Below are 17,680 nucleotides of genomic sequence, written 5' to 3' on the forward strand. Positions count from 1 at the left end.
TAGGTAGACATAAGCTGGGATAAGAATGGGAGCTCACTCTGTTACATGGCACTTGGTTTTCGAAACCAGGTTATCAGCTTTCCACTGTGTGTGTGTGTATATGTGTGTGTGTGTGTGCAGACAGACAGACATCATTTAGAAGTGGCGCGTCCTTGTAAAAATCCATCCAGAGAAAGAAATATCCAGTTCTTTTCCTCCATACAAGTGGTCTATATTCACGAATTCGTATATTTTCTTATACAGACTTTTAAAGCTTTTTAAAATTAATATAGATTTTCCAAAAGAAAAGAAAAATAATAATGCCACGTCTCTGCGCTCTCTTATTTTTTTCATGTTTCCATGGGTTTTGCAAAAAGGAGAGATGAGGGGAGAGGATTTTTTTTACAAGGACCGAGGAGTGGGGGAGGGAAAGGAGAGAGGAAGATTGAAAAGCGCTGGCCCAGCAGGGAGCCAAGCCAGAGAAAAAAGCATTTCTCTGAGAAAGGAGCAGTAACAGCCCAGCAGCCCGAAAGGCTTCCTTCATCTACATGCAGAGTCACACAAGGCATTGGATGCTCTGCTCGGGAACCCCACAGAGGCTTCACATGGGGTTCCCTGCTGGTTCCTATGAAAAAACTAACAATTAGACTTAGAGGGTAAAAGCCCAGTGCAGTATCCTTCTCTTCTACTCTTCCCCCTTTCCCCCTCTTCCCCCTTAAGCTAGATTGACAATTTTGGTAATGTTATGAAAAACCCAGCAAACTGTTTTGGGGATCTTCTGAATGGGGCCTGCTTAAGACACCCTCCCTATGTTTGTCCTACAAATTTCTGTGTGTGTGTGTGTGTGTGTGTGTGTGTGTGTGTACGTACGTACGTACTATGGGACTAAAGCAATTATTTTGTGAGCCTCACAGATTTTGTTTGTACGTATGTATGTACTTATGTATGTATGTACGTATGTACATACCTATGTAACCTTATTTACTTCTATAGTCTTTATGGATAGAGATGCCTTAATTCTGCTGTCTTTGAGAAGGATATAGTCCATAATTTGATGGCTTTAATTTTATTTTTTCTGGAACTTGAAAACTCTCAGTGAAACAATGGCCTCAGAGTTTAAATAATGTAAGCGATGCCCATTGCAGAATTTGTAGTAAGCATAGCCAGCAGTTGGGAAGAATGGTATAGATTTTGTTCAACTCTTTGTAGCTTCATTCAATATTTTATTAAAAGCTGATGGACCATGCAATCCATACATGAGAATAAAAATGTAAAAAAGTTAAAAATGTTCAACTAACATTGCTAGAATAATGGGGAAATGTAACCTGTTACTGATCCCCCCCCCCCTCCCAGCCCCAGAGACAATAATTTCTTTCTAGGAATTATGTCCAGAATGTCTTGGCATTTCACAAGACAATTTATACTGAATGAAATCTCTTCTTTCTTTCCATAAAAATGACAACCAACCTTAGAAATTTGCCATATATTTAAAAAAAAATCCTATTCCTAAGGGCATTTTGTTGTCATAGACCTGCCCCTGTAGTTGTAGCAGAGAGCCTAATAGTCTGGTGCTAGGGAAGGAAGATGGTTTCTTTCTCCCCACACTGTGCTGGGAAAAAGGCACCTGCTTATGTATGTTTCTAATCTCTTCCACTGTGATTGGAAATGCTGTCTCGCACAATGTCATTGCCTCCCTGTCAGCAACTTGCTAATTGTGGCCGTGAGTGTGCTGTAGCAGATAGCTGGGCTGCATTTCTTTTCTCTTGAGGACAATTTGCTATGTAAGGCTCATAGAAACACTATACTAGTTTCTTTACACTGCAGATACAACTTTGAGATATAAGATTAGTCTCCCATAACAAGTTTAGATTGTAAACTTGGCTGGGCCCGGAGGGAGGAGTCCCCCTCATAGAGATGTGCCCAGAGGGTTTTCAGGTGCTTCATCAGCCGCGATCCCAAGGAAGGGGTGGGGGTGTGGCTATTGTTATCCGAGAGTCTCTAGTACCTCGTAGGATACCTTCTCCGGAGCTTGTCGGGTGTGAGTCCCTGCTGGTGAAGTTGGACCTCAAGGGTCAAATGGGCTTGCTGTTAACGTACCTGCCTCCCAACAGTGTTGCAGCAGCCCTCCCCTCGCTCCTCGAGTCAGTAGCCGAGCTGGCAATTGAGTTTCCCAGGCTTATGGTTCTGGGGGATTTCAATTTGCCTTCGCTCGGTAAACACTTTGATGGAGCGCAGAAGTTCATGGCTTCCATGACAGCCATGGGCTTGACCCAAGTAATTCGGGGCCCAACTCACTTGGCGGGTCACATGCTCGACCTCGTATTCCTCTCGGAGCAGTGGAGTTGTGATCTTGGTTTGAGGGGTAGTGAGATCTTACCCCTGTCATGGCCGGACCACTACCTACTGAGGCTTGACTTTCAGAGACCAAACCCCCACTGTAGGGAGGAGGAACCGATTAGGTGGTTCCACCCCAGGCGACTTATGGACCCTTTGGGCTTTCAGACGGAGCTTGGCGTTGTTCCTGATACCCTCGCCCGCAGTCCGGCAGAGACTCTGGTTGCTGCTTGGAATTCAGCAGCGGCAGGGGCTCTTAACCGGATTGCACCTTTACGGCCGATCCGAGGCAGTGGACCCACGAGGGCTCCTTGGTTTACTGAGGAACTCCGGGAGATGAAGCGCCGAAAGAGACTCCCAGAGCAACAATGGAGATCCAGTAAGTCTGAGTCTGACCGAGCGCTTTTAACATCCAGCATCAGAGCCTACCTTCGGGCAATTAGGACGACCAAAAGAACAGACATTGCCTCTCTGATTGTTTCCGCTGAGTCACGCCCAGCCGCCTTGTTTAGGATAACCCGTTCCCTCCTAAATAGGAGGGATACGAGCGATCCTTTGCAAGGCAGAGCTGAGGATTACGCCCAATTCCTCGCGGATAAAGTTGCTCGGCTTCGGACGGACCTGGACTCCAATTGCGCAGAGCCAGCTGAGGCACCAGGGGAGAATCTGGCAGGACATCACTGGATTGATTTTCAAGCTGTTACCCCTGAGGACGTGGACAAGGCCATGGGAGCTGTAAGTGCCTCCACATGTGTACTGGACCCATGCCCCTCCTGGCTGGTCGCTAACAGCAGGGAGGTGACACGGGGCTGGATCCAGGCGGTTGTTACCGCCTCCCTTCGGGAGGGGTTCTTTCCCCCCGCTCTAAAGGCGGCGGTGGTGAGACCCCTTCTGAAGAAGCCATCTTTGGATCCAGCCGTCTTAAACAACTATCGTCCAGTCTCCAACCTCCCCTTTGTGGGGAAGGTTGTTGAGAAGGTGGTAGCCTTTCAGCTCCGGCGGTCCTTGGAGGAAACTGATTATCTAGATCCCTTCCAGTCGGGATTTAGGCCTGGCTACAGCACGGAAACCGCTTTGGTCGCATTGATCGATGATCTCTGGAGAGCCAGGGATGGAGGTTGTGCCTCCGTCCTAGTGCTCCTTGACCTCTCAGCGGCTTTCGATACCATCGACCATGGTATCCTTCTGCGACGACTGCGAGAGGTGGGGGTGGGAGGCACTGTTCTACGGTGGTTCTCCTCTTACCTCTTGGACAGGTCGCAGTCGGTGTTGGTCGGAGGGCAGAGATCGACCCCTAGACCCCTGAATTATGGGGTGCCGCAGGGTTCGGTCCTGTCCCCCCTCCTGTTTAATATCTACATGAAGCCGCTGGGTGAGATCATTCGACGGCACGGGATAAAATACCATCAGTATGCGGACGATACGCAGCTGTATCTGTCCGCCCCGTGCCAACTCAGTGAAGCGGTTGACGTGATGTGCTAGTGCCTCGAGGCTGTTAGGGACTGGATGGGGGTTAACAAGCTTGTACTCAATCCAGATAAGACCGAGTGGCTGGTGTGTTTCCCTCCTACTAATTGGCCAAGTGTTCCATCTCTCAGGCTGGGGGGGTCAAACAGTATGCCCCTCAGACAGGGTTCGCAATTTGGGAGTCCTCCTGGACCCACAGCTGACTTTTGAACACCACTTGTCGGCTGTGACCAGGGGGGCATTTGCCCAGGTTCGCCTGGTGCACCAGTTGCGTCCCTACCTGAACCGGGAGGCCCTCACAACAGTCACTCGCGCCCTTGTGACCTCTAGACTGGACTACTGCAACATGCTCTACATGGGGCAGCCCTTGAAGAGCATTCGGAGACTCCAGCTTGTTCAGAATGCAGCCTCGGTTCACCCACGTAACACCTATCCTCCGCGAGCTGCACTGGCTGCCTATTGGTCTCCGGATACGCTTCAAGGCGCTAGTCATCACTTATAAAGCCCTTCATGGTATTGGACCTGGGTACTTGAGAGACCGCCTGCTGCCAATTACCTCCACTAGACCGATTAGATCCCACAGATTAGGCCTCCTCCGAATTCCATCTGCCGGCCAGTGTCGACTGGCGACTCCCCAGCGGAGAGCCTTCTCTGTGGCTGCTCCGACCCTCTGGAACGAACTCCCCGTGGAGATTCGAACCCTCACCACCCTCTAGGCCTTCCGCATAGCCCTTAAAACCTGGCTGTTCCGACAGGCCTGGGGCTAAAGAGCTGTTGCCCCCGTCTCGAATGGTATGACTGTCATGTGTTTTAAATTATGCATTGTTATGTGTCGTTTTTAATTTTTGTCTGTATCCCCCTTCCCTGGTTTGAGTTGTGAGCCGCCCTGAGTCCCCTTCGGGGGAAAAGGACAGCATATAAATATAATAAACTAAACTAAACTAAACTAAATTAATAGCCCACCTCATTCTATAAACTTAGAGAAAGATTTGATATCTTTGAGGAAGTATGTTGTGGGCTTCTTAGTGCTCTCTGAGCTTGGAAACAACAAAGCTCAGAGAGCACCAAGGACATCACAGTTTAGCCCTGAGCTACAACAATTCTCTTTCATTGGTGGAAATTACTTTCTTAGATCTTAGGATTGGTTGATAATTAAAACTGGTGTCCTCATGGCTTCAGAAAAACAGCTCATCTTTTAGTTGAAATGCTTACAAATAGAGATGATTTCCTTCCATACCCTTTATGAATCAGCTACTCTGTTTTGAATCCAGTACATACAAGAGTAATATGTACTGCATTCTTCCCCTCTTCAGAAAATGTAATATCTTAGACGTGCAGTCAGAAAATTGAACGAGCCACATAATTGGAGATGTAATTGTCAGACTGTAATTGTTTACTTTTTTAATATTGAATGCTGATGTGATAGAATATTAGGTTTTCTTTGTTATGAATTCACCTGAATTGGAGAGGGAGAGTTTGTTTGCTTCCCTCCCACTCCCAAAGTAGCATTAATATGGTCTGTTGAATAATTAGAATCTGTTTCCAGCAGCTTTATTTAATAGCCATTGCTACTATAATTTGGCCCAGGTTTTATACATTTTTGCAAGATCCAATAAAACTTAAAAATAAGTTCTCAAAATTCCACAGTGAATGTTCTTGATGAAAGGGGAGAATAAAAATCTTTGTCTATATATTGGCCAATTTTCAGACAGATTGTTTTCCTACTCTTGAACAATTTGGATAAAACCTGGGGAGTCAAAAATTGCAAAGAATTGCAATTCTTTTTTAGCTTCTTCTATTTGGAAAAATGGCAGTGCCAATCATGGTTTGCTTTTGAAGTTTGATTTTTAAGAAAGGAATTGTTTCACTTGATTTGATGCAATATCTGGAGGGTGAGGAAGTATGGTCCACTGCACTTGTTTATTGCACTGCACCTGCATTTTTGTTCCTACCCTTCCTTCTAGCACTGAAGATGTGACTTAGTTGGATAGTGAAACATCTGCAAGAAAACAACGAAGCTTAGAAAGCACCAGGACTCCACACTCTGATATGTGCTAGCGCTCCCATTTCATTTTACCTAATAAGTTTAGTTTAAACTCATTATTTACCATCTGTAGGAAATGACCAGGCTGAACCCGAGGGAGGGTCAAACGTGTCATAAGTCATGAGTCCCTGTGCGCCTGCAAGAGATCTAAGTCCAGGCCACCTTGAATTCCTTTCTTAACTCCCACATATTCCCTTAATGGTCACTTGGCCAGGTTCTTATAGAGAGCTGAGCTTACAATAAATCTTTATACTCATTTGAACTGCCTGAATTTCCTGATTTCCCCAGCACTTGACACCACCTTGTTTATTAGATTTATATCTTGCCTTTTTACAGACATTGAAGAAAACCTAAATAGCATTCTCTCTGGTTTTCTCCAAAGTAACCATATTGCAAAGCAGGTTGGGCTGAAAAGGAATGACTGGACCAAGGTCATTCAGAGGACTTCTGTCACTGAGGGTGGACCAGAACCTGGTTTCTAGTGCCAGTCCACCCTGGCTGAATGGACTTTGGAAGAACTGCAGTACTTGCCCATTTGAGTTAAAAAATTATATCATTTAATACTTCAGTACCTTAATTGTTTTCCTAGTTTACATGAAAGATTTGTCTGGAAGTACATTTTTTATATCGGTGTTTTGATATCCATCTCACCATTTAAACTTCATGACCTTCCAGTTGGCAATGTAAAATTATTTCCTGGGTGGGCTCCATCTTTCATCATAATAATTGCTTTATGGCTTTAAAAGCATAGCTTTCTCTACTTCCAGCAGCTGACAAAACTGTTCTCTTTCACATATTTCACCACTGTTTGTGCTTAATCAGATTGATCTTGCCAGAGGTTAGTTCAAGCACTGGGGTGACTCACAAGAATCAGAAGGATAGAAATAAATTTATGGGGAAAACCAACTGCTCCACTAACTTTTAAGAACAGTGGAAACAATTTTGTGAACAGTATCTACTATAAAATCACTTATTTTGGGAAATTCCCACAGTGTTTTAGATGTTGAGTGCTACAGAAATGTAATTAAATGAATACAGTTTTTAAATTACTTATTTTAATAGTTTCAATTGAAGTGTTAATTTTGCTTTAATGGCTTGTTAGTGTCTTTTCAAGCAGTATCTGAGCATGTTGCATTTTGGGCTATCTTTTCCAGTCTCCTGTTTTAGTCAGCATCTCACCAAGGAGAGACAGAGGTGTTTGGAAATTCAGGCAAGATTAGTGATGAATCTGGCAGTTTGATACTTTTCATTTGCTTGATAGGAACTTTTTCCTTTTTTATACTATACTAGTAACCTAAGCCAAGCTATGCTTAATTGAAATCTATAAAGTATAATTTAACAAGAATGTAGGGTCTTCCATAAGTCACAGTAGTTTTCAGATTTATTGGAAAGAGCATTTAAAGTTTTTTTTTTTTTAAAGAGTTAAAATGCATGGAGTGTAAGGATATCAAAAGCTACTATCATTGGTAACAGAGTGGTATTTCCATGTTTACTTATTTAAAAAAAAACAATATTTGAGAAACCATTGCTTTCACGGCCTCTTTTGGCTTTCTTGGCTTCATGTGACTTGCCTCAGTGTAAAAAAGTGGTTTGGAGCACTGAACTGGTCCAGCAGGATGAGCTTACTAAGCTGCCAACTATGAAAAGGAATGATGAAAGCCAAAGGGTTAAATTATAATTTGAGTTATTTTCAAAAATGTTCAGTTTCATTTACCTTTTACCTTCGCATTTTTTATTAATATTTAGGGTCGCAAGCTCTTGATTGTTGGGACTACTAGTCGCAAAGATGTCCTGCAGGAGATGGAGATGCTGGATGCGTTTAGCACTACTATCCATATTCCCAACATTGCTACTGGTGATCATCTCATGGAGGCCCTGGAGGTGAGGAGATCACTAGTGTGCCCTGGAGGAAGAAATCTGAAAAAAGAATCGAATTTCTTCAGAGTGTCAGACAAATTGAGTCTGTGAATCTTTTGAAATTATTTTGTTATCCTTAATAGGTAGCCCATACCAGGAAATCTGCTTTACAAGAATGCTGAAGCTACTGGTATTAAGATTGGCTATGTTCTGCATCACCCACTACTTTGTGAATTAGGGAGTTGTCTGTCTGAGCCACTTCGGAATATTATCTAGCAGTTTTAGATTTCCTCCCTTTTAGCCTAGCCAACAGATCTTGCATATCTTTGTCAAGGCCATCTTTCTACAACAATATTTAGGAGTGAAAATATAACTTTATCTTGGAAAAACAGAACTTTATCTTGGAATGAAGAGTAGAAGTGGCAATAAATATTTCTTCTGCCCATGATTGAGAAATAATTGCCATCTAAAATACATGAACAATTACAATCTGAAATGAAAATATTTCCGTAGGAAAGATTTACCAGTAGTTAAGTTTCCTTGTCCAAAAATACTACTTGTCTGCAGATCATTATTTTAAAAGGTCCTATAATGTCCACATTTATTTGTTTAAACAGTGAAGGCTGCTTCTATGCAGTTTTATACAGCTATTCCTTTAGAGGCAAGATTCTAGAAGATTCTTGATTTTGAAGATTTTAGAATTAATGAAATTGCATTGTATACATATTTAAATTACAGCTGCTGTTTTGTAATTAACATCTCTTGAATTATGTAATTTGCAGTAGAGATAATTACCCATCCCAGATACTGATGGTTTTATATAAACTGAAATTGTTGAAAACAATCTTTGAACTAATGTTTAATTAGATCAACTTATTGCAACATTTACAATGAACATTAGTATTTCCATTTAAATTAGGATTTCTGTTTATGTTATCAATATTGTAGAGTTCTTAGTAGCTGGATTTACTAATTGCAGTGAAGTGACAGTTAAATTTGTTATTAATCCCAATTGATTTTAGAAGTTACTGACTGTGACAGTCTTAAGTTGTTCACAACCTGTTAGTTAAAATTAACAACATTTCAAAAGAGACATTGCTTCCTCTTACATTTTGTAGGAAGGAATCTCTTCTAAATCTTATGGTATTGTGTCATGTTTATACAAATGCCTGAAATAATAGAATAAGGTGAAGAAGACAACAGTGCCCATGTCCACACCTCGCTTTTAATTTGATCTGCTTCTGTCTGGAGCAGAAATTTGAACATCAATAGAACTCATAATTTCTACCCTTCGAGTAGTTAATATAAAAAATCCTGCTGTATAAGAAGAAAATGGAGTCCAGAGTTAACCAGATCCCATCCATTCCCTTGACTCAGCTTTCCTTATAACCTGGGTAACTTTCTTTTTCCAACTTCTAGCTCCTGAGTGTCTTCAAAGACAAGGAACGCAGCACTATCGCTCAGAACGTCAAAGGGAAGGAGGTCTGGATTGGCATCAAGAAACTGCTGATGTTAATTGAGATGTCAATGCAGGTAAAATGCTTTTGCCCTTAGATCAAGTCAAGAAAATAAAAGATGTGGCTCTCCAGAACTTCATTGGTTTGTAGTTAAGGATTCCTTATCATTTTTTTATGTCGCCTACAGTTGTCAAGAGCAGAAAAACATATTTGGAGGGCCACATCTGGCCCATCTCTGAACTAGACATATGGGTTGCTTGGCCCCTGGTCAAGCCAGGATATTTTTTAAAAAGGCACTGGGCATTGGGAAAAATAAGGCTTTTAACAAAGGTTAACCCTGTATTGAAATATTTTGTTTTTCTTCACAAAGTAGAATGTAACTTGATTACAGTGGGGCAGAAGTTAGCAATTTCCACTTAGCAGAGAGGGAACTTCTTTGCATAGACTCTCTTGTAAAGGCTCCCTTGTAAACATTTTACAACTATTCATTCTCTAACCAAGGGCCCTCCAAATTTAATGGGACTCATTTCCAGAGGATAGGAAGCTTCAATAAATTGTTGCATCTGTCATGCAAAAGGGAAAAATGTGTTTAAATCATTTTCCCTCTCATATATTAGGAAGCAAAACTTTAGGGATCTAGTTTCTACTAGAGTTTGACATTGATTTTATCATTCACATTTGCTATATAAAACTACAGGTGTTTAGAAGTTATATATCTGAATCAACATAGTTTTTTAAATTAATTTCATGCCATCTAGATTATTAGTGGCCACCTAAAATAATTCTCCACAGGCGACTAGTGAATTATTTTGTAAAATGATGGCTTAACAATTTATGCAAAAGAAGCTAGTGAAATCCGATCACCTGCCAAAGGCTATAGTCCATGAACCTAGTTAAAGTTTACATGTCTTAGCTTCGGTATAAATGTGCCAGTCAAATGAAAATGGAGGTCAGATATGCATTAATAACTGAGATGCATATGGGCAATTTTATACCTCTCTAGGACTGATGCCTGCTAATCAGCTGGTGTAACTATAAATGAAGACCTTTTTACCTCTTTTTCGGACAGCTTTTAAGTATAAGGCAAGAAATATGCAATTCGTCACTGTGTTATAACGCTTCCCCACTCCCTTCTGAGTGACTTGTTCTTTGCAATTCTGTTGAAACTTGTATAAGGCTTGGGATCTGCTTTGACTGGATGTCACCTGAGGGTACGAAGTCATTTATCTAGATTACTTTTTCCTCTCTTTCCCTTGTCTCTTTATTTTCATAGCTATAGGCAAAAGTCAGTAACTTATTGCTCACACCTATTAAAGTGTAATAGGCAGAGACCTGTACCATTTGACTCTGGCCTGGTGATGTCCAATTTCACTCTTTTTATTGCCTTAAGAAGATCCCTCTTACTGATCCTGCATTTTAGTACCTTGAATTCATATGATTTAATATTCAAAGGGAAAGAGCTACAGAATGGAATGATGAAGAAAAGATTGTGTTGTGTTCCCTCTTTCCTTTCTAGCTAACAAGGGAATAGGGGCTGAATCATGGAAGACAGTTTATTTGATATATTTTTTGTCATCCTATCATTCTTATCCTTTTATTAGACATATTCCTTAGCATTTGAAATTAGATTTGAAATGAGGCAAAAATAGAATAGTAGATCTGCAATCATGAATATAGCATGTTTTTCAGCAGGCTCTTTTGTTTAAGAAAGATTAATGTTCATTTTGTCTTTTGCCAATGGCCAAAAAACATGGGGAGCAAATAGAAGCTGTAAAATTGACACAACTTTCCAATCCATGGGAGGAACCTGTAGGCATTAACAGTAAGGACTAGCCTGGTGTGTTTACCCTTAATCCTTATTATAGCTTAGTATGTTATACGAACATGTTCATTGCCTGCTGAAAACTATTTTAGCAACTGCAAAGATCTGCATGGTTTAATATTTCAGCATGCAGTTCTTTTTTGTAAATTTTGGGCTGAATGCAGGAATTACAGAATGGTCATATATCTGCTTAGCTTTCTTTTTTTCTGACAATATTGGATTAGTACTTTTGAAGTCAGGCACTGTTTCCCAACATCAAATTGGGAATGAGGTGAATAGAAGCAGAAAGGCTAGATGCACTATCTTTGGTTCTTTAGTTTAAAAAAAAACATATTAACTGTGATAAATTGTTTTTGGGGGGGTCTATTTGATACTGCCTCTCTTAACTTTCCTTTTGTTCATTGAATTTGTTGTGATTAACTGGAATGTGTGTGTGTATGTGTATGTGTGTTAACTATGTGTGTTTTGAATACATGTAATTTATGAAGATGGATCCTGAGTACCGTGTGAGAAAATTCCTGGCACTTCTACGAGAGGAAGGAGCGTAAGTAATAAAATAACTGTTAGGAATGTGCTTACCTAATCTGCATGCATACTTAAGAACTATTTATTGCTGGCCAGATAGGGATTTTGTGGGAGTTTGCTTTGTAAATTTTGTTTTATAAAAACATTTGTTGTAATTCATGACAGCTGTTGAACTATTCCACCCCCAAATCAGCCTGTTCCATTGTTTAGGGCTTGACACACTGTTGTGTTGACAGATGATATTGCTATATAAATGCATATACGTGTGTGTGTATGTATTAAAGGAGATGGAGCTTTTAATCTCTCAAGCATGCATATAAGCCATGCTTTGTGTTTCTCAAAGTCATATGCATAAATATTTCAGGACTGACTTTGATGACTTAGTTACGTTACATACTTTTCCCTGTTCTACAATCCCAACTCACACATTGGTTTATATTCTAGTTCCAGGCCACTTTCTGTCACCAACAGATTCAAACTCAATGCTTCATGCTCAAAAATGTTTCTACCCTAAATTTTCTTCTGGCTTTTACCTTTTCAGATTCTCTGAATATATAAAACTAGCACATCAAGGAGCAAGCAAAGCTAACACTTTGACTCCATGACATGCTGGCTTCGAGTAGAGGGAGTTTTTGGTGAATGAAAATTTACAGTAATGTGTGTTCTCCTTACATATGTATTTATTTGCCCACGTAAAACCATAATAACTCAAAAGATAGTATTAGAGATATTTTTAGATGTTGATACCATTTTTCTTCTAGTTAGATCTATTCAGGTCTAATAGGAAGGATAGTGCATCGTTTGTGTTCACAAGTCTATTATGTAATCCTTTCATAACTTCCAGAACAGGGACTGGGCCAGTACATTAAAATGCTACTTCATTCATTAGTAAATGAGCTCCAAATGATCCCTGTTCAGGTGGCCACCTAATGCTGGGATGAAATAGAATTCACTTCTTTAACCAGCATGTTAGGAAAAGAGTTTCTAGCTTTGCCATTTTCCCACATCCTGTCTTAATGCAGTCAGAGTACAACCTTCTTTTTTTTGCAGCTGTTGAGAGTAATATCTGGGGCACAACTGGCCTGTGAATTTGCATGCAGTTTCCCTTTTTGGATGACCATCTCTGTGTGCCACCACCCATTCCCCAAGACCTGCCTATCCTTGTGGCTGTTGCACTCTCTCTCTTTGCAGTAGTCCACTGGATTTAGAATGAAGCTTAAACCTTGTTAAAGGCTGGTGACCTGGAAAACAGCCAAGCAGAAGACTGCTTCTCTGGGACCTTCTTCCATGTGGCACATTTGGACAACTGCATAATGCTTGGTTCTCTTCAGAGATTCTCCTCAACTTTTTTTTCTTTTGCATGTTAGACACAATTAAGTACTTTACCTTTGTCTTTGATATCCTGCTGTATTGTGACAAATCAAACTTATTCTAGAATAACTACTTTGGTGTTATGCACCCACTTGATTGATATCGGTGCACAAGCAAAGGAGTGGAAATGCACCATGTACAGACCTACAGACATTAATGTTGAAACTCAGGCATAAAACATGGGGAAATCCCTCCATTCTTAGCTTACATCAATCCAGTGTGAAAGCTGGTAACAGTCTGCATGATTATAAATTCTTGGTGATAATTTTTTCCCACTCCAATCTTGTTAAATAGCTGCTTGTTCTTGTAGATTTGTCCCACATTGTGGGGTTTCAGACTCCTCTCAAGAAAAAAAAAAGTGGTGTAAAGTGCTGCCTCTAGTTTCAGATGAATTAAGATCCAAGGGCTGCTTTCTATCTAGATTTTAGGCAAGATTAACTGCTGGCCTGCAAGCACATATCAGCATTTGCAGTGGCTCAGCTAGTTGAGGTCCAATATAATTTGATCACCAGCTACAGAAGCAGCAGCAGAGCATCTGACATACTTAAACTACGAACAGGCAACAAACTGCCCTTGATTGCCATAACATTTTCAGAACATTCTTCTTTCTTTTGTCACATTAGCCCTTACCTGCTACAATCTGTCTCCTTTATGAAAATGTTGCACAAAATTATTTTTAAGAGATCTGTCAAGTGTGTAGGTGTAAGATGTTGAGCTTATACTGTATCTACTTTCCTTCCTCTGCCACTTAGCAAGTAGTTTATTGATACTTTAGTCACATGTCTAGCAATTAATCTCAGTCACTGTGCTTGCTCTTGTCTGCTGTTGGCCTCATATTTTGTATAGTAGAAACTAGGGAAAAGCCTAATTTGCCTTTTCCAGAAGTGTTTTCCTGTGATTTTTGGTGTGCAATGCAATATTGAATCAGTGAGAGTAATAGGCTGCTATTTAGAATGCTCTATCACTTATTTCTTACCATTCCATCCTTTAGGGAAAGCACACTGATCAACATCCTAAAGAATGTAGTAGCTACTTAAACTGGAGCAAGTTAGCCACCTATTCCTAGTACTAATTATAACACATCTTATCCATTCCTATCATACTAAGGAGTTTGTTTGCAACTCTCATCAAAGGGAGTTTGCCTAGTAGTATAGGGAGTGATGAACTAGAGCAGGAGTGGGATGCAGCTGAGTATAAGGTCTTCTAAATAGGTAGAAAGGGAAGGAAACTAAATGCACAGCTGCCATTCCTTCTTACAGCGAAGCATTTATTGGCCCTTAAGCTCTTTTAAGAAAAAGTTCATTGCATGGCCCTAAAATGTAACCCATTCACTCACAATTAACAAATGGGCTATTCCATTATTGGCATGGTTCCCTTTCCTTGTTTCTTCAAGTTGCTAAATTTAGAAGAATAAAAACAATACTTGACAACTTCCAATTCTGTGCTGCAAAAGACAGACCTGCAGTATTAGAAACTCTTGCAGGGTACCTGAATTATAATGGATATTTATTTTACTGTGGATTAGCATTGTCTTGGATTTATATTTATTGATTTTTCTGCCATGAACGATAATGTGTGAATGACAGTGGACATGTAAGACTCCCATGTTTTGTAGGTGATATGATTGAACTGCTTTTAGGTGAACTTTGCTGTTCTCCCAAACCTCCACCCCCCCTCCCGTTTCCCTTCATTTTTCACTGAAAGCAAAGCATACATATTGTATTGTCTTGATCAAATAATATAAACATTTTTATTGTTGTTTTTTTTGTCCAAAGCTATAGAGAAAGAAAAATACATATATATATATATTTGTATTATATATATATATAAAGATTGATTGTATGTTAAAATGCAGGATGCAATAAAAAGGCACAGATGTTTAAAATGTATTGATGGTTTCTGAGTTGAAATGACGGGATGAGTAAATTAGTTCTCCTGAAAGATCTGCAAAAAATGCTCATTTCAAAGGAACAAGGTTTCTCCACCAATCACTGACTATTACATATTAAAGGATACATTTAACCTGTGATAGAGTTGGGAGAGAACAAATTTTTTTACCAAGCTTAACGTCTGGCCAAAATTGACTGGGCCTCACTAGACTGGGGGGTATGCTTTCAGGGCTACGTTTACTGAGATACAAAAGTTAGGGATTAGGGTTAGCTAAGAGCAAACGTGAAATACCTATCTAAAATTTGGGCCAATACTGAAGTCCTGGTATCTCTACTATATATAATTGCTGAAATTCTTAGCATTAAGAAGAATGGAAAGCAGTTATACTTAAATTGCAAAAAAAAAATTGATTGCAATTTTGTTCTGCTGTACGTGGATTCCAACTGCATTTTCTCAGATCTCTTTTTATAACCCAGAAAAATTACAGTCTTTAAAAATCATAGGCAGCAACACTTCCTTTACATAATAGTTGATTACGTCCACACCTTCCACAGGAACAGCATGAAAATATTAAAAATATTGTTTTAAGTGCCTATGTACCTTTACTGACATGAGAACCAAGGAAAAGATGAAATATTTTTCTTCAAATATATCTATATATTTATATAATATATAATCTTAGTTAACTCAAAGGTATATACATTGTATAATAAATAATTATAAAAACAGCATTTTTAGAATACAACTTAAAAAAAGATGAATACCCTCTAGAACTGCTTTGTCCCCTGGTGTTCTCCTAGATGTCTTTGATAGCTCTCATCTTCGCTGATCTATTAAAATGAACTGTTTAAAGATTCTGCGAGTTGTGATCCAACTCTCTTAAAGGAACACCAGGTTGTGGGAAATGTCTTCTGCTTAATAAAGAATTTTGGATGCAGCAGGTTGAGGGCAAAGGAAACAGATAGATTGTGAGGCTTTCTTTCATATAACTATATATCCCTTTTTAAATCTAGAATATCTACATAGCAAGAAAATGGCAAAGCCACTGTAGTCTAATAAGGAGTATATACTTTTTGAAGCAACTTCCTTACTTTTAAGTCAGTTTTCAATGTGACAGCAAGCATACATTCTAAATGTGGCAAAAAATATGGAAAATATTTCTCTTGAAATGTAGCAAGTGCATTTTCAAACCAATTTTCAATGTTTCCTGAATGATGCTTAGAACTTATTGGAATGCATATTTCTACTCCTCTTCTACAAATGCTTAAAATTAGAGGTTTCTTAAACCCATTGAAGTTAGATCATGCAACTCACTGAATTTGGCTGATCTCAAAAAAAATAAGCAGAATTGGATCTGATTAGTACTTGGATAGGAATTACCAGAAAATATTACTGCTGGAAGTTAAATTTAGAAGCTTAAAAAAATTCTGGGAAACAGCAGTGACAAATTATTTCTCTATTTAATTATTTTTATTAATAGCTCACCAATATTTTTTTAAATAACTCAAGGTGGCAAGCATACCTAGTATTCCTTCCTCCTCAAAGGTTACATTTTAAGTTATTCTAAGAGATTAAAAGCAGGCTGAGTTGATCATAAGCTTGTTCCTGTTTTTCTAGTAGAACATATTTCTATTTGAGGATAGAATATTTTAACTATGTTCAGTGATGTCAAAACTGACTAACAGTAGTTACTCTGCTCAGAGTTTGAATTTTGTTAACTTATTAATTAATATGAATGTTGGTTAACATTAATTTATCTTTATACTATCATTATAAGTGGGATTATTAGAAAAAATACTTTTTGTTTTCTTATTTTATTTTTGCAAGCAAGGATCAAATTGGACAGAAAGATTCTCTATGATAGATGTGCAGCAAGTTATGCTAATAGTGAAAAAATGGAAAAGGTTTTATTAAGTGGATGATAAGGCTGTAGATAAACATTATATTTCTTTTGGCTGATAGTGGTTAGCTAAACAATATAGTACAGGTAACACACTGTAGGGAATGGTTTGGCAAATAAAGCCAGTTGAGTGAATTTATCAGCATGACTTAGCGTCACATAAGATTAGTTAGACCATCTTTACCCACAGTGTATGCTATATCAAAAAAATGGGAAAAAAGGTTCAGTACTAATCCATTCCAAGAATTAAATTTTCATATCTCTGCGATACAAAGTGGGACATTTTGAGAAGGCTTAAGAAAACAGCATTATGCACAAGGGAGTGTAAATGGCAAATTCCAATGAAGCAAGGATCTACATTAGTTTGGACCAGAAGAAAAGAAACTGTAATATGAAGCAGATGTTAATTACATATCTCAAATATTTTGGAGCACCTTATAAGTAGAAAATCTATTCTTGTTAGCAACAATCATCCTCAGCTTTTCCAGTTGAGTTCAAATCATCAATTCAACTTTAGGTGGGTTGACTTAGTGGTACCACTGCAGTATTTTGGAAGGAGCCAGAAGCAAAATTATGTGTTTGAGAAAAATAAAAATAGAAAACTTAAAATTATTAAAATTTCAGGGGGAGCATCATTTTAAGAAAAATATCCTGAAGTCAGCAGCAGCAACTTAAATCTATTCAGTGGGAAAGGAGGAGTATTGATGGGAGGGGCAGATACCTTAGCTAACGTAGGAAGTCTCATGTCTCTATGTAAAGAAATTAGAACACTCCAAAATAAGATAGTTAATAGTATCCTCTAAGTATCCAGAAATATGTAGGTCTGAAAATAAAGGTAGAAGGGGAAGAAGTATCAACATTGTCTGAGTATGTTTATTGTTCTCCAGGAACCTTGACATCTTAAGTGTCTGTGGAGACACTTAAATGAAGAGAGAGAATTGCTCACTTGAATCATTGGAGGGAGAAGCAAGAATAATTATTAGCTTTGTTGGTTAAAACAGAACAAAAAGAACATGCCCCAATGGATTGGTTGC

At 39.1% G+C, this 17,680-nt stretch overlaps 1 protein-coding gene across 3 annotated transcripts in view; it reads left to right on the forward strand.

Annotated features, from left to right (window-relative positions):
- NSF (N-ethylmaleimide sensitive factor, vesicle fusing ATPase) overlaps window positions 1-14,745 on the forward strand; it is a 66,710-nt gene extending 51,965 nt beyond the window's left edge. Inside the window, exons 18-22 of one of the 3 annotated variants that reach the window (XR_004256933.1) lie at window positions 7,571-7,705; window positions 9,101-9,214; window positions 11,449-11,504; window positions 12,027-12,142; window positions 12,536-14,745. Coding sequence is in view for 2 of the 3 variants with exons in the window: in XM_032236750.1 (XP_032092641.1) it covers window positions 7,571-7,705; window positions 9,101-9,214; window positions 11,449-11,504; window positions 12,027-12,090 (369 nt within the window). In the remaining variant the exon portion in view is untranslated. Of the gene's footprint in view, window positions 1-7,570; window positions 7,706-9,100; window positions 9,215-11,448; window positions 11,505-12,026 lie in introns of all 3 variants that reach the window. The other 2 variants (XM_032236750.1, XM_032236751.1) reach the window with 2 other exon arrangements.
- The last annotated feature ends 2,935 nt before the right edge of the window (window positions 14,746-17,680 follow it).

This window comes from Thamnophis elegans, chromosome Z, assembly GCF_009769535.1.
Source record: "Thamnophis elegans isolate rThaEle1 chromosome Z, rThaEle1.pri, whole genome shotgun sequence".
Taxonomy (NCBI): domain Eukaryota; kingdom Metazoa; phylum Chordata; class Lepidosauria; order Squamata; family Colubridae; genus Thamnophis; species Thamnophis elegans.